Source organism: Rattus norvegicus, chromosome 8, assembly GCF_021556685.1.
Source record: "Rattus norvegicus strain SHRSP/BbbUtx chromosome 8, alternate assembly SHRSP_T2T, whole genome shotgun sequence".
Lineage (NCBI taxonomy): Eukaryota > Metazoa > Chordata > Mammalia > Rodentia > Muridae > Rattus > Rattus norvegicus.
The window spans coordinates 42,868,398-42,891,238 of record NC_141541.1 but is presented as its reverse complement, the minus strand read 5'-3'; the positions used below and the strand labels follow the sequence as shown (position 1 = coordinate 42,891,238).

Here is a 22,841-nt window from a genome sequence, read left to right as displayed (position 1 = left end):
GCAACACATTAAACCTGGGAAACCCATCCACCCATGGAGATGGCCCCACAGTTGTCACAGCTGTTAAGACTGGATACAGATGAGGCAGAGGCCAAGGCTACCTGACTCTGAGAAGAGTCAGGACTCTGCCATGAGAGAAGGGGATGTATGGATGCTTCCTATAGAGGCAGTCACGGGACTCTTCAGATATGTTCAGGCAGCCCAGAGCACTGGAGTGTGAGGAGTGAGAACATGGGGAGGGTGCTGGTCCCCCTTGCTGAAGCTCAAGGAATAGACCCAGGCTTTGAGCACTCTGAGACCATTATCCCCCTCAACACTGACCTCAACACAGTCCACTGCTGCCTCCCTGTTCAGCCCAAAGCTGTATTTACCAAATGGCTTCATGCTCTGACCCCCTCCCAGGTCCTTGGACTGTTGCCTGGATGCTAGGAAAACAAACCTATGCTGGCTTTTTCCTGGCACTAGGGGGAGTGCCAGTTGCTGGCTGGAGCTTTTGCAGCCAGCCCTTAGTAGGGCCAGACCTGCACAGAAATCTGCTGGGTTCCTTTAGCAATGCTCTTCCTGGCTTTCCCCTGCCAGGTGTTGGGCTCCGAAGAAGGGGATCCTGTCTTAGAAGTCATGTCTGTGCTGATCAAGGTTTGTAACAAGGAACCTAGAAGACATATATTGCTAAAGACCCACAAAAACCAATCCTGTGTGTGGTGAGGGACAGGGGTGCGAGCCCCAGGACTTCTCAGAAGGAAACTACAGATGCAGGGCATGAATTCAAAGAAGACTGGCAAAAGTGAACATCAACAGTGCTTAGCAGCCCGAGGCTGTAACTTATAGGTGAAGCCTTGCCTGGCGTGCACAAGGCCGAGGTCCCATGCCCAGCACTACGAATAACATCCTTACTCAAAAGAGCTGAGACACAAAGCTCACCTGGCACTCTTTCTTTGCCTCGCACTTCCCTGTGTGGCCTCATAATAGAAACAGGGGGAGGGAGTATTCACTCTGTTCTGTTAAGAGGGCAGTTGAGGCTGAAGGGGACTGAGAGTCAGCTGGCCAAGGGACAGTTGATGGTTAGTAATATCTGTTTCTGTCCTCCTGTCCCTAAGCCCGTATTTGCAACACTTCCCAGGAGTGGGTTCTTTCAACAGAGGTACACCGATGTCACAGGACCTCAGGGCAGAGGAGAAGGGAAGCAGCCAGCTAGTGGGGTGCGGGTTTTAAAGTGCATGGATTATATTAGTAGCAACTGCCATGCTGAGGCCCATTAAATTCCAGCTGCTTTGCCATGCAATACCTCATTTCCCTCCAGTCACTTCTAACTGTAGGTATTAAAAACTATTTCCATTTTTTTTTCTTTTTCTTCTTCTTTTTTTCTTTTTTTTTTTTTTTTTCCGGGGCTGGGGACCGAACCCGGGACCTTGCGCTTCCTAGGCAAGCGCTCTACCACTGAGCCAAATCCCCAACCCCAACTATTCCCATTTTATAGACCGGCATCAGAAAGGTCGAAGAATTTGCTCAAGTCTCACAGACAGGCAGGCAGGCAGGCAGAGCCATCTGTAAAGAAGGTGCCCACCTTCGCATATCCGGCTGAGATCTCTCAGCTCCAGATCTTGACAGGGTGCCCACTGCTCCCATCAGTGTGTGGCCAGAGACTGTAGGCTTCTCTGCTATGACCTGAGGTATTTGGGGTCAGCTAGAAAGGTATCATTACTGGGAAATCCTCTCTGCTCCACACCAGCTCCTCCTGTGTTCCACAGAGTTTGAATGGTCTCTGTATCGGACAGCAGGGCTACAACACTGGCCACTGCCCTCAATCATCCTCCAGTCTGACAGGCGAGTAAGACAATCTGGCAGGTCGTTGGAAACACGCTACCAGGCCAGGCAAGCAAAGAGCAGATGTCCTGCCCACACTGATGTGTCTCTGGTCAGTACCATCAAGTGGGAGCTGCCCTCCCAGCAGAGAGGGGGTAGGAAACATCACTCTTTTTCCTCAGATAAGGCATCTGAAGGGCAAATGACACATCAAAGTTGCCCAGCAGTCAGGGTCAAGGGTGAAATTCAAAACGACTTTTATGTGATGGGAGCACTCTGCTCTTCCTAATGCAAAGCGCCTTTCTAACCTGCTAGGAAGACTTTGTTGCGGTTCTCTACTTAAGGTACCTGCTTCCACCTCTGTGAGTATCAAAGCAGAATTCCCAGCAGATCCTGGCAGGACATAGCACTGACCACAATTGGGAGCTCAGGGCCTCTAGCCCAGCTTTTGTCCCATAGTTCAGGGTTTCCAGAGGGCCTCTCTGTTCTCCTGAAGAAAAATCAATGGAGCAGTAGGTCACTTTGGGCTAATAAGCCCTCCATAACTCTCTCGTTAGGTTTCACCTAAGTTAGAAGTGTTTTCAGCACAATCACTGTCAGGAAAATTGACCTGAAATTCACTGGGTTACAGACACAGGTAACAAAGATCTTCAGGAGTCTCTTCAGCTGCATGAATGTCCGTTTTCTTTTCTATAAAATGGACTGAGGAACTGCCCAGGATTGCTCTTCAGCTTGAAGGCCTACTGCAACCTTGTATGATCAGTCAGGTAGACTCTGATAGGTGCTGGCTGTTCCCCTGCTACTACTAGAGAAGGGAGGTGTTTAATGGGAAGGCGTCATAAAGTGCTAGTGTGGGCCGTGAACATGCCACTTTCTGACTTCTCTTACGGCTACCCAGAAATTCTTCTACTCGTTCCAAGATAAGATTGTCAGAGTAGTTGGATCTCTTAGCTCCCGTAGATACTGTATATCTAGTCATGCATTCATAGCCTTGACTCTTCCCATTTATAGAGTGGCAGACAGGAAACACGACTTAAGAATTGGACCAAGGGAGCTAGAGAGATGGCTCAGAGGCTAGGAGCACTTGTTGCTCGTCCAGAGGAGGTAGGTTTGACTCCCAGCGCCTACGTGGCAGCTCGTTACTGTCTGTAGCTATAGATCCAGAAGATCGACACCCTCTTCTGACCTCTGTGGACACCAGGCATGCATGTGATACACAAACATACATGTAGACAAAACATCCATACATACACCAAAAAGAAGAGGAACAGTAGGAGGAAGAGGAAGAAGAAAGAAAGAGAAAGGAAAGAAGGAAGGAAGGAAGGAAGGAAAGGAAGGAAAGGAAGAAAGAAAGAAAGGAAAGAAAGAAAGGAAAGAGAGAAAGGAAGAAAGAAAGGAAGAAAGAAAGAAAGGAAGAAAGAAAGAAAGAAAGGAAGGAAGGAAGAAAGGAAGAAAGAAAGGAAGAAAGAAAGAAAGGAAGGAAGAAAGGAAGAAAGAAAGAAAGAAAGGAAGAAAGAAGGGAAGAAAGAAAGAAAGGAAGGAAGGAAGAAAGAAAGAAAGGAAGGAAGGAAGAAAGAAGGGAAGAAAGGAAGGAAGGAAGAAAGAAAGAAAGGAAGAAAGAAGGGAAGAAAGAAAGAAAGGAAGGAAGGAAGAAAGGAAGAAAGAAAGAAAGAAAGGAAGGAAGGAAGGAAGGAAGGAAGAAGGGAAGAAAGAAAGAAAGGAAGGAAGAAAGAAAGGAAGGAAGGAAGGAAGAAGGAGAAAGAGATTGGACGGGAGTCCTTGAAGTAAAGGATTTTGGCTAGTTCCATCTTACGTACATAGAAAAAGGGAAGCAGGCAGGTACTGGTCCCAAAGTCTTCACTCCAAGAAGGACCCACAGCTAAGAGAAAAGAGTCAGGAACCACATAGATGGGCCTCCTCGGAGCCAACACCATAATGCCCTGTCCATAATCTAGTTCCCTTGATTACTGCCCTTAGTCTGTGGGGCAGGTATTACTCTTGCATTAGGAAGTTTAATAATGCCAGGAGACGTGCCCCAAAACTCATCACTAAGAACCGTTAGTGGTTCATCGACCCCAAGCCTGATCCAGGCTCCTTCACTTGCTGAGGCCTTTCTGATTCCCTAGTCTGCTCTCAAGGCATTGGATAACTCTGCCTCCCTCCTTCTCTGTGCCCTAGCTTCCTCTGCTTGTAAGAGGACTGTGCTGCATGTCTGCATTAAAGCCATCCCCTGCCTTGTCCACAGTGAGCCATACAGGTACAATTTCCCTAAAGGAAATGCCCTGGATGAGTAGTCCATTTGAGAGCAGCTGTGAATGTTCCGAATGGCCTTGTGGAGATGTATGGTTAATTTTTTCCCATGTCAAAGCAAGGAAAGTGGGTGGAAGTCAATTGGGAAGTACCCTGGAATTAGTGTGCTAGTTAGTAATTGGCTCTGGAAGCATGGGTTGGAGAGGGGGGTCCAGTCCTGATTTGCACCGTTCACCAATTTCCTTGCTGTAAGTGCTCCCACTGTGGCCAATTTCAAGACACCCAGACATCAACCAGTTTACGAAATTCCCCAAAATTTCAACCATCAGTTTCACAGGCACTTCCATGAACCCATTTAATAGCCCTGCCCTGCCCTGCCCTGCCCTGCCCTGCCCTGCCCTGCCCTGCTCTCCCCTGCCCTCCCCTCCCCTGCCCTGCCCTGCCCTGCCCTGCCCTGGTTCTCCCAGCTTCTCCCCCTGCTCCTGCCCTTTAGAATTTGATGCCCCTAAAACTGATTTCAAATCACCCCTATTCTCCTGAGGGTCTCTGACCTTGTAAACAGTGACTGGTCCTATTTGAATTCCAGGTCTTTGGAAATGGCTAGCGAAAGAAACCTATTCAGAAATAAACATTCATCCTCCAAGCCTGAAAGAAATGCAGACTTCGCTGGATCAGCCCCCACAAGCCACATAAATTTGAGTCATCCTCCCTCTCAAACCAGCTCTGGTCTCTCCCACCCTCTAAGAGTCTCTGAGGGTCTCTCAGGAGATCAGCAAATGACCGATTTTGATTTAATTTTCATTCTAAGCATTCATCTTTATCCCATCAGGGCCTTCCATTGCCTTTCCCCAGTCAAACAGAAGAGTTCCTCTCTCGCCCTTCTTTAGAATCTCATCTTAGTCAAAGCTCCGTGGATTCTTTCAAGGACACCTGACAATTTACCTAGTGGGCATAGCAGAGTGTATCAATGCACTGACATTTCACCATCGGATGAGCTCTGTTGATGTAGTTGTGCTCACTTTACGACTGGAGCAAATTCTACAACTCTCCTGTTTAATTATAATCCCCTCACTCAGATATTTAAAGGGGAGTCTCATGTCCTCCTATTTCCCCTGGCTACCAAATCATGCATACACATTCTAGGTCCTACATGGAGTTGTCTTGAAACAAACTACAGAATGCCATCGCCATGCTGGTCAGCTGTCCTCTGAATGTGCCTTCACGTACTTGTTTAATCCAAGGGAAAACAGGATCCCAAACGTTTAATCCAAGGGAAAACAGGATCCCAAATGTTTAATCCAAGGGAAAACAGGATCCCAACCCCCTCATTGTGCTCTAGGCTTTCCTTAATGCCTCCTCAGACAGCATCCATTCATGTTGGGATGTGCTTGTGTGTTGTTCATGGACACATTACACCTTGGATGTATTGAGCAAGCCATCAGCTAATGCACTGATGATAACCCCTGTACCCCCTCTTCTGCACTCACATTATTGATTATGTTTTATTTTTAGAAGTGTTCAATTTTAACTTATTAGATGAAAAATAATCTTATTAGGTTTGCCCTCTTGTCCAAATCTATAAAGATCTTTTGGGCCCAAGTTTCTCACCATCCATAAATTTGTTGAACATTTCCTCAGACAACCTTCTTTTCTTTGTATTTGTTTTTCTTTTCTTTTTATTGATTATTTTATTTATTTACACTTCAAATGTTATCCCCCTTCCCAGTTTCCCCTCCACAAACCTCCTATTCCCTTCCCCGTCCCTCCTGCCTCTATGAAGGTGTTCCCCTACCTGCCCAGCTACTCCTGCCTCAGCGCCCTAGTATTCCCCTACCCTGGATCATGAAGCCTCCCCAGGACCAAGGGGCTCCCCTCCCAGTGATGTAAGATAAGGCCATCCTCTGCTACATATCCAACTGGAGCCATGAATCCCCCCCCACGCCCCATTTGTACTCTTTGGTTCCTGGTTTAGTCCCTGGGAGCTTTGGGGAGTCTGGTTGGTTGATATTATTGTTCTTCCTATGGGGTTGCAAACCCCTTCAGTTCCTTCAGTCCTTACCCTAACTCCTCCTTTGGGGTCTCTATGCTTTGTCTGTCTGATGTTTGGCTATGTATATCCGCATCTGTATTGGTCTGGCTCTGGCAGAGCCTCTCAGGGGACAGCTATATCGGACTCCTGTCAGTAAGCACTTCTTGGCATCAGCAATAGTGTCTGTGTTTGGTGCTCAGACAACCTTTAAATCACCAAGAAAAAAAAATGTTGAAAAAAATGACCAAAATAAGGAAGCCTTTGATTAGAAACCTCTACCATGCTGACATCTGTCCTTTAATTGTTGTCTGTGAGGTGTAGTTCACAATCCATGCAGTTGTCCACCAGGCCACATACAGTGGAAGATGCCTTGCTCTAGTGAATTATACTGTATTTTCTACTTCTGGCATTTTTATGATCTTGCCAAATTTTCCATGTTGTCAGGCACTGTTCTTGTAAGCCCAGAGCCTAGCACAGTGTCTAGTGTGTGGCAGGGACTCTGGAAGTGCCTGCAAACACTAATTGTATTAATGGGTGAGGGCTCAGATCACTGTAAAGGTGACCACCGTTTGAACTGAGTGTGCCCATCGTGAAGTCTAGTACATTTGCCTCACACTTCCTTCATGTAGCATCTCTTTAAAGACCATCAATCCTAAATGCATACTGATGAGGGGAAAAAAAAAGGAGCTTAGGCAAGTTAAGGGATTTGTCTGAGGTCAAAGGCTAGTAAGAGGACAGTTGTCTGCTGGCCTTGAGGCACCGTCTCCTGTGCACTGAGTTTGTATTCTATGGTGGTAGGGGTGTTTCTTTTTGAAAAAAAAAAAAAAGACACAGTATAGTAAAACACGGATCCTCTCTTATGGTGTCTCGTTTACCCTCTGCTATTCATTAATTCATTGATTCAACAAATATTTAATGCCTTCTAGTGGCAGAATGCAGCTGTTATGAGCCCTCCTTGCATTTTAGAGAGGAGTGGGGAGAAAATAATCAAATAAACATATAGTTTATGGTCAGGCTGATGAATATGCAGAAAACTAAAGCAAGGGGCAGATGGGGGAGGTTGGATTATTCTTTAAAGGGTGGTACCCTTTAAAGAAATATATGTAGAGAAAACAAGATCTGCCTATGTCCTAGGGACATACACGCAGCAGTAATGTGATATATTCACCCAATACTTTCTCTTCCATAGAGCACGGACACAGATCCTATTATGAACTCCCAAGCTGTGATACGCCTGTTTCCTTCTAAGCATATGCATTCATTTACTCGTTGACTCTTTTTCTCATCGAACATCAGTCGTTTTTATTTAGGTATGGCCAGTTGAGTGCCAGGGGGTGGTGAAGAAGGTCTTAGCACCAGAGCCAGATGGGAGCTCTGGCCAAGGACATTGAGATGTCTTGGTATCCGGGAGAGGTGGAAGGATGTATTGATACCATTCTAGGAGTCTATTTAACTAGAAGAAATATAATGTAAAAGAATTAAGTTCTATAATAATGGTTTTTAGAGATACTGGACCATTTCTTTAAATGGAACGTTAAACAGAAAAGTCAATGTATTATATTGAAAGGAATTGGTTGGTATAGTTGGTGTAAAATTGTAGACCTTGGAATACCCTCAAAACCCTATGACATGCTATGAAAACCATTTTTTCTAAAGTTGTTGCTCCAATCAAGAGCAGACATCTGTCCATTGTCTGTTAAAAACTTCATCTTTGAGTGGCTATATAAGCCAAATTTGCACAGCCATTCAGTTGGCCATTAAAACTACCTGAAGAGTTACCTCTTGACTTGAATGAGAAGGGATGAATAGAACTGTCCAAATGAAAAATACTCAGCCTATTTTTTTCTACTTTCAAAGCTATCTAATTAAACTCATTACTGTCAAAAAGACTCATAAACAGGGGCTGGAGAGATGGCTCGGCGGTTAATAGCACTTGATGTCCTTGCAGAGAACCTGAGTTCACTTCCAGCACCCACATAGCAGCTCACAACCATCTTTAACTCCAGTTTCAGGGGAGACCCACCGCCATCTTCTGAACTTAACAGCACTAGACATGTACATGGTACACATACAGGCAGTCAAACCTCCCATACCAAAAAGACTCATGGGAGTAATTTAAGCAGTTTGTTGTATTATGATTTTGTTTTTGTTTTTATTTTTATTTTTCTACTTCTGGGCAAAGATCACAACATTTGCATTAAGAGCCATCTCTTAGACCGAGACATGGTAGGTATGTATGCTATGGTCCCAGTATTTGGGAAGCAGAAACAGGAAGAGCACACATTCAAGGTGAGCCTTAAAAAGACATCAAGCCCAACCTGGGCTACAGGAGACCCTGTTTCAGTAAAATAAAATAAAATTCTTTGTTTTCTAAGTATGTGTGTTTGGCATCCATTCCCCGGTTACTGGGTGTTGTTTTGCTGTTTTTTGTTTTTTGTTTTTCTTTTTAAGAACATACTTATTTAAATGAAAAGACGGCGTTTACTGTCCACTGTGGCAAATGCATACATGGATACACTTTAGTATGTATAGCTCTCTTGCCCCCATTTTCCCCCCTCCAGGTCCAGCATAGACCAAGGGAGTCCTTTCTCACTCCACCTAATCTGCCTTCCTGTTTCTTCTCTCTGCAGATGACAGCAACTGCCCAGCCACCTTCCAAGGCCCAGGCTGTTCACATCGCAGCACCCTCAGCCACCGCCAGCACACCTGTGCCCAGTGCCCCCATTGATCCCCAGGCCCAGCTTGAAGCAGACAAGCGAGCTGTGTACAGGTAGGGGACTCTGCAGCAAGCCTTAGCTGATATATGAGAATGCAGATCAGAGGGTACACTGGTCAACAGTGACAGCCAGAAACAGCTTGCTTGAGCTTCCCCCTCTCTCGAGCCAATTCAGAGTCCGCTTACCCCCGGCCGTTCCCTGTGGGTTAATTTTAGCTGCTAGAAGTACCTGTGAGAGATATGAGGGTATGAGGGCAGTATCAGCCATGAAAACTCCCTTCCCATCTCAAGTGGGAAGGGAGTTCCTAATAAACATCAGAAACCCTCAGTTCAGCCAACCAAACCCTCTCCTTGCCCCGCTTCTTGTTACCTTCACTCCAACAGGTTCACTAGTCATCTGGTTGTCCCACCTACAACTTGATAGTCACTAAACTTTGCGTGCATGCAAACAGGGAGAGCTTATCAAAACACCCAGGTCTAGGCTGCAGGCTCAGACAGGTTGAATCAGTTGGTCAATCACCAGGAAGAGGGGTGTGAATTATCTTTGTCAGCATCCCAGGTAAATGTGGCCCCAGCTGTTCCTTGGGTCACTCTCTGATTCATGCTCTTAGCAAGAGGTATTGCGTGTGACTGTGTGGGTCCTGGTACTTCCCCAGGGTGAGTTTGTGGAGGAAAGGCTCCTCTGCTCGGTCATCTCCTTCTGCCTGAGCCGTGTACCCAGGGCAGGGCGGCATCCTGAATGAGAAGGTGGTGAAGCTCAGGGGAATCCCCATCAGCTTTAATGAACTCCAGTTCCTGTGTGTGTGGTTGGGGAAGAGGGTGTGGTTATCTCAAAACAGACCTGAATGAAATTGTTATTGTCATTCGTTCATGAGGATCCCACGGTACAAAAAACAGATGCCCAAGTCTTCACTTGGTGCTGAGGCTGGACAATGGCTCACATGCACCGGTGCAAGCTCTCGCGCATCAGCAAGTGCAACATACCTGGGGAAGGTATGCATCACAGCAAATGCCAGTAACACGGGGAATAAGGCACCCAAGACAGGCGAATGGGAAGACAAATGAATAGGAAGACCGAATCCTTCCTTCCCCCACACCCCAAAGACAATGCCTATGTGATAATGGTTGTAATTAGTGATGTTATCATCATTATCCTCAGCATTATTTTTAGTTACTCAGATAAGCTGATTGCCTCCGATGCCAACACCTAGGCCCTGCAGTAAAATAGAACAGTACCTGGTCCTTGCCTTGTGCAAAGAATAAAGCCAGGCCCAGCTACCCTTGGATGCAGGGCTCTGCCCAAAGAATTCTGGGATCAGTAACTGGCGTTGGTAACTCCCAGGGAGGGCAAACTAGCCTCCCTCAGTGTCCTTCCCTCCCTCTCTCCCTCCTTCATAGTCTCCTATAAAATCATTACTATTAATATTGCAGGCACTGTGTTAGACTCCTGGGAAAGAGAGATGGGTAGGAAGGTAAACACCAGTACTTGTCACCCCAGGAACCAATAGATATGCAAATAAGAAGCCACCACTGTGTACTCAGAGACACTGGGCAGGTTTCCTTTGGGTGGCAGCGTTTGTGGCTGGTCTTACTGGCTGAGCAAGAGACTCCACCAGGTGGAGAAACACCTAGGCCAGCCCTTTCAGGCAAAACAGAATCGTCTGTGTTATAGGATCAGGATCAGCTAGTGGCCAGAGCAGCTCCTGCTGAAAAGAGTGATCACACAGCTGCCTGTAAAGGAGCTCGTGTGAGCCTCTGTCAGCAGCCTGAGAAGGGAGAGAAAGCAAAGTGACCTCTGCAAGCTACCCTCGTGGCCTGATGGCTCATAGTGCTCAATTTAGACAACCGCCACTCCCCATGTGGTTCACGGGTCAGCCGCAGCGCATCGTATGACTAGATTAGAGATGATTAGAAAGACATCTTGAAGCCCACCCTAACCTCAGGATTATATGAAATTCACATGGTCCTGGGTGATTCATATGCACCTTAGAGGGTAACCTCAGGCGTCTCTTCAGACCCTTAGGGGTGGGGTGTGTGGTGAACTTAGATCACAGAGAACGCGTCTGATTAAGAGGATCTTTGGGCCTGAAGACATGGCTCTGAGGTTAAAGAAACTGGCTGCTCTTCCAGAGGATGCATGTTCGATTCCCAGTACCCACATGACAGCTCACAATAGTCCGGTTCCAGGGGATCCAATGCCCTCTTCTGACTTTGAGAGGCACAAGCATGCATCCAGGCAGAACAGTCATACACATAAAACAATACAAGTTTTAACAAGGGTGCTCTTTGAGAGAAAAGAAGGTGCTTAAGGTGGGGGGCGGAGAAGATTGAGCATAGTTCCTACAACCCCTCCCCCCCCACCCCCACCTCACCCGTCTCCCTTCCTCTGACCTCTCTCACTACTGCCCCTAGGCCACAAACACGACCACCATTGTGCATCAAGTCATGATATCTGCTAGAAATGAAGTTTCTGGAAATCCAAAAATTGCTTCTACCTCTTACTGAGCCTAAAGGTTCATGATAGACTCCGGAAGCATTAAGAGGAGTTAATGAGGCAGCCTGTGTAAGCACTTGGCACCATGGCTGGCATAAAGCAGAGTTGCCCTCCATGAGACCATCACAGCAAGATCCCTGGGCCCCAGAGTCCTTCCCAGGATCCCAGGTTTACGCTACACCCAAGCCAAGCTTCAGGAGAGGTGACCCACCAGACCTGTCCTCCATGTCTCGTGAAATATGACTCAGATGGTCCTTCCATTAACACTTCTTCCAGCTCATCCCTTGTCCCCTGGGATAACCCAACAGAAGCTCTTAGCATTTGCCCGAGGTGGACTTGTGACCAACTGACCCCGTACAGGGACTCCTAGGCAAACATGGCTGCCTAGCTCCCCACAGCTAGGTTGGGACTAACCCCTGTACCACTGCCTAGCTCTCTGGTCCTATTGCCTCTAGGCCCAGAGCCCCAGAGTTATCTCCTATGTTCATACCTCTCCTATTAGTACCAGCAGCCCTCTCTGCAGCCACTGCTTGGATGCCCAGCCTCCTGTAGGGTCAGTTATTTTAATTAGATTTGCCTGTTCGGGGCAGTTTGGTTGTTCCAAAGCACATTAGGGAGTCCACGTTTTATGTCAATAAATGTAACAAGGCCCTTCCATTCAGATTAGTGCCCAACACTATGTTTTTAGGAAGTCTTCCCTGTGGCCCCTTCCAGAACTATAGATGGAAAAAGATGGGGGGAAGCTCCCCCACCAGCTGCCCTGCTGAGAGGCAGAGGGACAGTGTGGCAAGGGGGGAGGGGCCTGCCAGTGCCCCCAAGGTTTTATTTGTGTATAAGGATGTGTTAATGAAATGTATTGGTTCCCTTCTGATCTGGAAGCTGGGGGAGGGGGCGAGCAGAGCCTGTCTTTAATTGGATCATACCGGTGCATCATCTGGGCTAATCAGCAAAGCAACCAGGAGCTCCGGCTCAGATTAATGATTTCAGTCTAATCCAAGCAGATCCCATGATTGGATGCACATCCCGGGTAATTGTGTTTGTGGCCCAGGAGCAATGATGAGAGGGAATCGGAGGAGGGGAGGCCTATGGAGTAAGGAGGTTTAGGTTTGGATGATCCTCAGTTTTCTCAGCCCCCACCTCAACTCTGCTGTCTCCTTCCAGGGAAGTTCAAATTTAACTTGGACTGCCACACCCCACCTGCCACGCTGCAGGACAGCGGTCAGGTGTCAGGTGCAGTTTGAGACGGAGGGATTAGGATGCGGAGCAGAGAGGGGGCCAAGAGGGTGAGGTTAATCCAGCTTTCATTCCCCTGCCTCCCCCTCCAGTCTCCTTCATTCCCCTTTGAAGTGTGTGGGTTCCCATGGAAACCATGGTGTCCTGGGGAGCAGAAGAGTGGCATGGAGCTAGGCTGGCCAGGTGCAAGGTAGGGAGGAGGGCGAGATGGGGGGAGGAGGGTGACTTTGCTCAGCTAAGGTACTGGTGGCTGTCTCTCCTATGGCTGCAAGAACCTCTCTGAGAGCTGTGACCCCCTGTCCGGGCTGAAGTTACCTATGATAAAGAAATGTGGGCTGGAGGTCTGAATAGGAAAAAAAAAATATAGTAAAGCCAAGCGTGCTCCGCTTGCCCATTAAAAAGCACTAGGGGTCAGCTGCAGAATCAGGTGGAGGATCTCTGACCCGTAGTTTTTGTGCCATTGCTCGGCAAATTAACTGGATTAACATCTGGATGAACATGTCTGTGCCCTCCACTTGCTAGACCGTTAACTCCATGCAGACAGGTTTGGGTTCCTGTCTATCTTGCTCATTGCTCTGTCCCCAGCACTCAACACAAGTCACCCTCCACAGCGTACAGCATAGGCAAAGAAGGTGCTGAATTGCTTGTTGAAGGGATTAAATAGGTCAGACAGTACCCTGTGAATACACTGTGGTCCTAGTATGAGATGCTGGCAATTAGTGTGTGTGTTGGGGGGGGGGGGAGACAAGCAAAGAGCACGGTTTGTAACATTTGCCAATTTCCGGGTTGTAAATGTTTCTTCCATGACCCACTCAAAACTGCTACTGAAGAGCTGGAAAGAAATGCACAGGACTGGGTCTTGCCAGCATGAAGTACAATCCGAATGCAAGGAGCCAAGTCACAGATACACAGTCTCTGTTTACAAATGGAGGGAGGGGGATAATCCCATGTGCAGATTCAGTGGCTTTCAATGGCCTTGATCCTCCACTCCCGGTTCTGAACCCTCCGGTCTAACTCTGGAGTCTTAACTTGAAATGTTCTCTCTTTGATGACTTAATGCTTCAAAAAGTGCAGAGGGCGGAGTAAGTGCTGGATCTGTGTGCATGCACCGTAGTGCTCCACATGCATGCTAAGGCCAAGAGTTTTCAGCTTTGGGGATGCACCTAAGTCTCTGTCTGCTTGCACAAGCCCACTCTCAGCATACACCCTTGTCCGAGAGCCTTCGCTGGCTTACCAGTGAGGGAACTCCATCGTAGCAACTCCAGAGGCCCTGCTTTAAACCCTTTCACCCCCTTTCTTTTCTCCTGACTTAGAATCTTGGGTGTTTTTGCATACTGCACTTGGAAGACTTAAACCAGTCCCCCAGTTCCCTGAGCCATTCAGCAGGGATCCTCACCCGGGTGTGCCTTACCCCCTGAGATCTCATGCCAAGTCCAACTGTCACTCAGTAAACCAAGGTGAATTCCTAAAGTGCTGTGTGTATTACACTCGTTCCTGTTGCATCCAGACTGGGTTCATCTCAAATCCACATCTGTGGGAGAAGGGCGGAAGTGGGACAGGGAGCAGCAGTCAGATCACTCCCATGAGACCCTCCTAAAGGTCACCGAATCCTGAGGCTTGATCCGATAGTCCCTTCAGCTGGAGGTGCAAATTCAGTTTAGCAACCCATGCTAGGCAGGGGAAGCAGAATGATGTTCTAGAAATAGACGTGGTGATAACTAACTTTGTCGCCTTGGGTGAGTTAATCTCTCCGAGCCTCCGTTTTCTCAACTGCAGCAAAGAAAACACTAATGCCCAGGATAAAGTTACATAACGCTGGGCAATGTCCACTGCGGAGAGCAGTGCATGCTGAGTGGACCGGAGGGTCTTATGCATAGGCCCCGTTTTGTGTGGCTTTGGCTGCCTCGATCTGAAACATTCAGTGATGTGGGTCTCGGTATTAGGAGCCCAGCCCCAGCAGCCGCATGGTTCACGGGCTGGTTCCACAACTGGGCGCTCAGTGTTTCTGTGCCCCGGCTTCCTCCTCACTAAATGGGAGTGAACGTAACACTATATCTTCATCAGGGCTGCCAGGAGGATTAGATTGCACAGGCAGAAGCTTAGTAAAGAACCCAGGTGGGGGCAGGTGCTGGGGAGAGGCTCAAGAGTGAGGTGTTTGCAGCTCAAGCATGGAGATCTGAGTTTGGATCTCTAAAAACAAACAAACAAACAAACAAACAACAACAACAACAAAAAACACAGGGCAAGGCAAGTGCTCATTTGTAACAGCAGTGATGAGGGGTGCCTGGGCAGCTGGATCCTGGGCAAGCACCCATCTCGAAAAATAATGTGGGGAATAAAAGCAGAAGACATCTGACGTGAACCTCTGCCTGCCTTATGCATGGGCAAGTGTGCTCCCACACACATGTGTGCACACACGCACACCACGTGTGCACACCTGGCGGATGGTAAGTGTTCTCTGTAGGTGCCAGCTGCTGTTGAATGTTTCGGGAAATTGAAACACAAGCAGGGTCATCAGGTCTAGAAAGTAAAGGGCGGGGCTCTGGTGATAGTAGCAGACTCTGGTTTTCACTGTGCTACTCAACGAAGCATTTATTTAGTGTACCGTGTGTACATAGAGCATCATATTAAGTCCCAAAGGCATTGCTCGATGAGGAAATGTGCAGACAGGGGAGGGGGTTGGGGGAGGGAAAGGGACATAAAGAGTAGCTAAAATATAAATTTGGCACACAGTAAGGGATCTAAAACAGTATCCAAATATCTGACTTATGGCATGTGTGGGAGAGTCATACTTTCCCAAGGGAGGCAAACCCTGAGAGAGTGGCATCAAAGTCCTCCTTGCAGGGGCTGGCCTGAGAGGTGCTAGGAAGTCAGTGTCCCTAGGATCAGGATAGACAAGTGACAGGGGTCCTGTTGTCACTTCCTCTTCAGCAGCTTCCTGGCCAGGGCCCTGGGAACAGCCACTTTCTAACGATGCGTCACTGAGGGAGTTTGTCCACCCTGTGACCAAAGAGTGTTCTGGCTACAAGTAAGTGACCCTAGGGCTTAACTCTTTGTCTCCACTGGCACAATGCTTGGTCATTTACAGAACGTGTTGGGTAAGGTAGCCTGAGGATAGCTTGAGAGACATGAGTCATTTCAAGGAAGAAATTGAAACCAGAGCTGGGGCCAAGGCCTCTGAAGTACTAGGTACAAGGGACAGATGTTCCAGGCTGTGTCCTTGGCGAGGCCTTGTGAACTAGAAACTTTAGTGGCCATTGCACGCTTCCTGGAGCAGCTGGATTTGCTGGCATGGGAAGTAACATCTTAGCTAATGGCTGTCACCAGGGGTTCCAGTCTATCCGGGGAGTGATAGCATGCTCTAGTTTCTCTAGTTCCAAAGGGAGCCCATTCTATCCCCTTCCCACTGCCATCTGAAGTCTCTTGGCCCAAGCTTAGTTTCTGCACAGGCTATTGGAAGGTCAATGGGCTACAGCTACGTTGTTCTGGAGCAGTATGTGCGCCTAGAGGTGGTAAATGCTGTGCCTCCACCCCTCAGTCCTAGTCTAGGTTGAGCTGAGTCATCCACAGACTGTTCCCACCCCACCTAGACATAACTTACTGCTGAAAGATGCAGGAATCTAGAAGCCCCAAAACCTATCCTCACGAGGTTATGCCCAGCTTGGTACTCAGAGGCCTCAGTGATAAGAGGCTACAACTGAGATGCATACTCCACTGTCCCGCCTTACAAAAGGGAAAGCAGTCAGGACTGGGTCTCACCAATCATGCAGAAGAGGTGGGTGAAGTGGGAGAAGAGCATCCTGGGGCTTTAGGACTTCTATTTCCAAAGGCTTCTTACCTGTTCAGCTCGCCCAACCTACTCCTCCATTAACTAGCAACATTCTGCACTTCCTAGACACTGGTCCACTTTGTGGTCATGTGGAGAGACTAAGGCTTCAAGCTTCTAGCTCTATCATTGGGCAAAATCACTGACCCTCTTTTAAAAGGCTTTTCTGCCATATTATAGAATAGACATCCAAAGAGAAAACAGAGGGAGAGGGAGAGGGAGAAGAAGAGAGAGGGGGAGAAGGAGACAGAGACGGAGAGAAAGATAGAGAAAGACAGAGAAAGAGAGAGCCTGGCATGTCATAAACCAAAATCAGTATGAGTCTCAACAATGTGGACGTAGCCTTGTTCCCACCCAGAAATGTTATTAGCAGATGTACTTCTGGACACCTATCTGATAAAACAGAGGTTTCTTGTCTTAGCAGAAGTCTTGATGATTAAGTATACTTGGGGCAGCTTGGCTTTTGACCCCAAGATACACAATATTCAAGGATTGTGACAGAAACAGAACAAAGTGATTCAAATTAGCATATGGGGACCAGTGAGATGGCTCAGCAGGTAAAGGGGCTTGCTGCCAAGCCTGAGGGCTTGAGTTTGACCCCCAGAACCCACACGGTAGAAAGAGAGAACAGAACTTTGACCTCCCCATGTGCACACACCCACCCACCTAAATAAATAAATGTAAAAAAAAATCCAACATTACCACATGGAGAAGACAGGAGAGTTCAGCATTGAGAGTTTGTACGTCCGAGTTTACATTTCAAATCATTTGTTTGTTTGATAAAATCATTCACCCACCCAGCACATCAGGGTGTGTATATGAGTACACAGTAGCTGTCATCAGACACACCAGAAGGGGGCATCGGATCCCATGACAGACGGCCGTGAGCCACCATGTGGTTGCTGGGATTTGAACTCAGGACCTCTGAGTTAAGTCAAATGGTGGGTGTGCTAAGTACATAGGGGTAGATTGCAGCAAAAATAAGAGTTTCTTATAACCCAACAAGTGCCACCAAATATGTGTGGGCGAGTGACCAAGACGAAGTGGATGGAGCCTCCTTCACCTCCCCTAACCGGGTCCTCTGCTGCAGTGTGACCTGTTTGTGAACTGACTGGATTTCAGGTGACCAGGATAGAAGCTCTGATTGCCTCTCCTTATAGCTGCCTAATTTCAAGAAAAGCTGATTCTTCCCTGAGCTTGTTACCTCACATTTTTCACAATGGGGCTGGGTAGGAGTCTCGTGTGAGACTTTTTAGATCTTTGCTCTTGTAGACTAGACTTAACATCCATATTGTTGAGATTTCATATTGATTTTGTTTTTTGATGTGCCAGGCTCGCGCTCTCTCTCTCTCTCTCTCTCTCTCTCTCTCTCTCTCTCTCTCTCTCTCTCTCTTTCTCTCTCGTGTGTGTATTCATGTTACACAAATGTGCACATAGACAGAGGGATACAGAGAAGGCTATGACACGCCTGGGTCCGACACGCACCATCCCACCCACCTGGGGGAAGAGAGCTAGGTTGCAGCCCAGGAACCCTAACAGATGCAGTTCCAATTTAGTAACAAGAAAAAGTCCTCTCCAAGGCAACCCAGGCGAGCATACCGCCCACTGGGCAGGACTAAAAATAATCCTGCATGCTTTCAGCGTCACACCTGAAGTAAAAATACATCCAACCAGGGGCTTCTGGCCCTTCTCCCCACCCTGCTCTCTTCCCTCCATCTGGTGCTGTTGAAGTGGGGAGAAGGAGAGGCTGAACGTGCACCTTTTTTCACACCCCACCCCACGACCTTCCACCCCTCCCACCCACATAACTCCAGCAGAAGTGGGTCCTTTTACAGCAGCCGTGTCCACAAGCTGTCGGGTGGCTAAATCTGACGCTAGCTTGCCCAGTAACGACAGACTCTAAGCCAGAAAGAACTGCAGGCTCTTGCCTCAGAAACCTCATCGCCGTAGTTACAGCGCTTGCCTCATGTGAGCCTTCTCATTCATCAGTGGTCAGAGCTTTATTGATCCCCTGCTAGTACTACTCTCTGTTCTACATTTATTGGGAATCTGGAAAGTTATCAGGTCACAGACAGCAGTCGTTCACTGTGTAGTAAGGGAGATAGTTCTGTGTATAACAGCTGTGATTAGCAGGAAGAAATCAATGTCATAGGGAAATAAGGAGTTCTTATTGATAGTATTTTTTATTATTATTAAAAGAAAATAAAGGAGCTTTGGCTGGGCCTGGTGGCTCATGACTTTAAGCTCAGCATTCAGGAGACTTAAGACAGGAATATTGCTGGAGTTTGGGGCCACCCTGAGCTATATCCTAAGTTCAAAGTCAGCCTGGGACTCATAACAAAACCCTTTCTCAATAGCTCAAAAGTGACATAGAGAGCAGGAGGCATCATGGCCAAGAAGCTACTGAGACTCCAATCAGAGGGACAACAGAAAACAGTGTCCCTATCACATGACTTGCTTAGAGTTTTCCATCACAAAACTAGAAAGGAGTCGCTAGACATTGAAAGCGTGATGATGTTGGGCTGGAGAGATGGTTCGGTGGGGTAGCGGGCCCTGATGCTCAGGCATGAGAACCAGAGTTCAGCTGCTCAATACCCATGTGAAAGTCGGTGTGTCGGTGCATGACTGTAATTAGGGTAGAGTGACTGGCAGGTCTCTGGGCTTCAGCTAGAGCTGAAATAGTGAGCTCTAAGCTCAGCAAAAGATGGTGTCTCAGAGACTAAAGTGCAGATGGACAGAGGAAATCAATCTGTCCACCACGTGCGGATTCAACAGAGGGGGCGAAGGAAGGAAGGAAGGAAGGAAGGAAGGAAGCTGGATTTGCATTCTGAAAATAACAAGGCATCTCTCTCTCTACCCTTCTCTCTTTCTGAGAGCCTCCATCGAGATCAGTACATGGACCTGTTTTCCAGCCAAATGAGTCAGCAGACAGAGGAAGTAAATGTATGGAAGTAGATGGTATCATTGGTGCATAAAGGAGTCCACATACTTCCAGGGGCGGGGCCATAAACGAGTATTAGTTGATAGCTTACTGGGTGCCAAAGACAGTTTCTTCAGTTAACTATGTGTAGGAGGGGTTATCTCTGATATATAAAAGTAAAAACTGAGGCTCAAGACATTCTATAACCTGTCCAAATATCATGCCACTGTCTCCCCAAAGTCTACATTTGTTCCAAACCCCCCTGCTTCCTACTGTAAACTGAGTGAAGCCAGGAGAGAAACCCAAGCATTTCCTGTGATGGCTATGAAGGAGCTTAGACAACCGATAGAGAAACTCATCAAGTGACTTCACGGAGAGATAGTGTGTGGAGCTGGGTTCTGCCAATCATTTGAAGGACTTGGAGGGGTACAGGGACAGGAAGCTCAGGTTTAAGAAGTCAATGGAACCCAGTGCAGAACCAAAGCCTGGAGCAGTGCCTTCTGGGATATTGTCTCTGTGATCCCAATGTTCTCTGGCCTGGGATACTAGCAATAAAGCATCACGATGCCAGCCCCAGGGTAGACTCTGCCAGACGGCATACCATGTGTGTGCCTTTGGCAACCATGTGTGTCAGTAAGGGTAAGCAGTGGCTTGAATGCCAGCCTCACCCTTAGTGTCCCACCCCAGCAAGCCCTCTGCTGGAGCAGGCTGACGCTGTCTGTGACTTTGGCCATGCTACATTGTTTCCACCTAGAAATCTCTATCACATATCATCCACCCCACCCTCTGCTCATCATCCTGCCCCACCTGGGAAGGGCTTTCACTACCCTTTCCCCTTTGGAAGGAACTGGGAGCTCTGGGAGGAGTGGGCACTGAGCCTGGGCTTCCTCTGCCCACAACTCAGCAAGATGTGTCTGGCCGGGAAAAGGTGCTGAGGGAGTCTGGAGGCTCCATGGATGTCCATAGGGTGGTGGGAGGAGATGGACAGCCTAGACAGGTAGCCACATACTTGGCTGGACCCATAATTGAGGTCTGTAGCCTAGCCAAAGTCACAAGGAAAGATTCGGCTGAGACATTCAGAAGAGACAGAGGCTTGACTGAATCACAGGATTTATAACACAGAGCACTGACAGTAATGCCCGAAGGCCTGGGACCATCCCTCAGCCCCTCCCAGTCTGCAGCAGCCCCTCCCAGTCTGCAGCAGCACCTGTTTCTAACCCTGTATCTATTCTGACACTGTTGCTCTCAAAGCGGTTGGCATTCTTTCCCATCCTGTTTCTACTCTTCCACTAAGTAGGGGGAAAATTTTTTTTTTAAATTAAAAACAAAAGAAACAGCACAGCCAAGTTGTCTACGCAGGAAGGAAGGGAACTGGGAACGGACCCAACTGTCTTTTCCTGAGTCCTTTCCGTAAAGAGACATGTACTGCAGCCACAGAGGGGAGCATCAAGTCAGATGAGAGTGTGCAAAGATGCCGGGAAAGCTGTGGTCTCCGCTCCCTCCCGGTCTTTGCAAACTTGAAGGAAACAGATCAGCTCAATCTTTGCTAAGAACCTGTCTTGTCTTGAAGTAGGGGAAGGAAAAGAGTTTTGTGGAGGGACCCACGCTACCCGCCCGCTCTCTGAAGCCTCAGTGCGGTAGTGGGAGGGGCCACCCGGAACCTAGGGTTTCAGGCTTTTGGTTGCTGAGAGGAGTGGTGGGACTGTCTGCAAAGGGCTTCCGCAACTGTACTGTCCCCGTCCGATCCGTTTGCTTCCCCTGGGGGGTGCAGTCCCACCCACTTAGCCACACCCTGGGTGCTCTTGACCAGCGTATTTGGGTGATGTAGGGAACACGAAGGCAGAAGTGTCAGAAGTAATTAAACCAAACGATGACTTAAACCCCTGTAGAAATCAACACATCCGGTTTAATCACCTTCTTAAGCTAGCACAAGGCTGCAATTCTATGGAGAGGGCTTCTTTATTTCTTTGGATCGTTAACAGGAACTGCATACCTTGATCTTGATTTTAGTTCGGATGCTCCCGGGAAGAGGTGATGAAGGTGGGGGTGGGGCTGGATGGGGTCCGAAAAGGAATAATAAAATGTTATTTGAAACCATCCCTTCTTCCCCTCTCCAGACTAGCCTTGTCTCTCCCGCCCTCCTGCCTCTGTCCGGGCTCCCAGCACCCAGGCAGAGGCACAGTGCTGAATGTGCTAAATTAGGCCATTAGAGAAATTCATTTCTCTTTATTAGTCTGTGTCAAATCCTTTTTATTAGTGGCTGGAAACGACCTCTCTTCTGCAGTAAAATGTCATGCCAGTTCACTCCTTTTATTTGTTCTGCACTGACGAGGCTCAAACTCTCACTGAATTAGTGCAGCGAGATTTATTTCCTCCAAATTTTGAACGGCTTAAGAGAGATTGGGGTGGTAGGGAGGGGGAGGTGCGGTCAGGGGGGAGGTGGCCCGTGGAGATCAGAGTTGGAAAGGCACGGGGAGGGAGAAGGTGAGCTCCTGTGGAGGTCAAATGTCCTCTGCTCTTTGGAAATAAAGTCTAATGACCATCTCTCATATCTTGTTCGACTCCTGGCCCTGGGGACTAAGTTCCCACATTTCTGCTTCAATCTGCTTCTGAAGGGTTTTGATCCACAGACAAATGAACCTGGGTAGCAGGAAGAAGGGCTCCTTGAAGCTCATGTTTTTCAGCTGGGCATGTAGTTCACTAGCGAAGTACTTGTCTGCTTATGCGTGGGAACCTGAGTTTGGTCACCAACATTAAAAAACAAGTATTCTAGCCAGACAAAATGACATGCTAAAACTAAACTCATATACAGTTTGAGGCCACTTGATTTAAAGCTTCCATGAATAGCATGTGCGTGTGTGTGTATGTGTGTTTTCTTTCCCCTAGTCTATCCCCACAGCCATTTCCATGCCAGGGTGCTTAGGTGTCAGCTTCCATGGACCCTTCTGGATCTAAGCCTGAAGCAGAAGCTGCTGGAAAGTGCTCCTCAGTGGGACCCTATGGCTTCTTTTCCACTTAGACAGGGATAAGGAAGGGAGGCTAAGAAAATAGAGGTCAAAACTTAGGCAGGTGAACGGACTGTGGCTCTTCTGCAACTGTTCTGGGGACAGCCTTAGAAGCCCAAGGCTGTGGGACCCAGCAGGATCACTGGCTCCTTGACCTCTCTTGGAGGTTCAATGTAGTCCTTAGCTGTCCCCATGCAAATAGGGGAACTGGCTCACTGCGTGATCTGAAGGAAAGCACCTGGGACCCACACATAGCCCCACTGGCCTGGCATGGCTCCCAAGGATGGGCTCCTGTGTCAGTGGGACCAGGCAGTCATAGGAGCCTGAGAAGGGAGGAGATAAGAGAAGGGAGGCTTGGGGTGTTGACAACGCTGCTCAGCTGCCCAGTGCATAGCCCATGAGGGGAGCAAGAGGCTGGGACAATCCCATGGAATCTACCCTGGGCCTTAGCCAACACAAAAAGCATAGAAAATATCCCAAAATGTGAGGTGGCTCAGTGAGTTAAGGTATCTACTGCTATGCCTGGCAACCCGAGTTCAATCCCCAGGGCGCCACGCCTAGGTGG

At 48.1% G+C, this 22,841-nt stretch overlaps 1 protein-coding gene across 14 annotated transcripts in view; it reads left to right on the top strand.

Moving 5' to 3' along the window:
• The window catches only part of Pknox2 (PBX/knotted 1 homeobox 2), a 262,954-nt gene that overhangs the window by 193,110 nt on the left and 47,003 nt on the right, over nt 1-22,841 (top strand). For 13 of the 14 annotated variants that reach the window (XM_087563654.1, XM_087563647.1, XM_087563649.1 and 10 more), the window contains 1 exon segment: nt 8,713-8,852. In XM_087563654.1, coding sequence (XP_087419780.1) covers nt 8,713-8,852 — 140 coding nt within the window. 14 annotated transcript variants of the gene reach the window in all.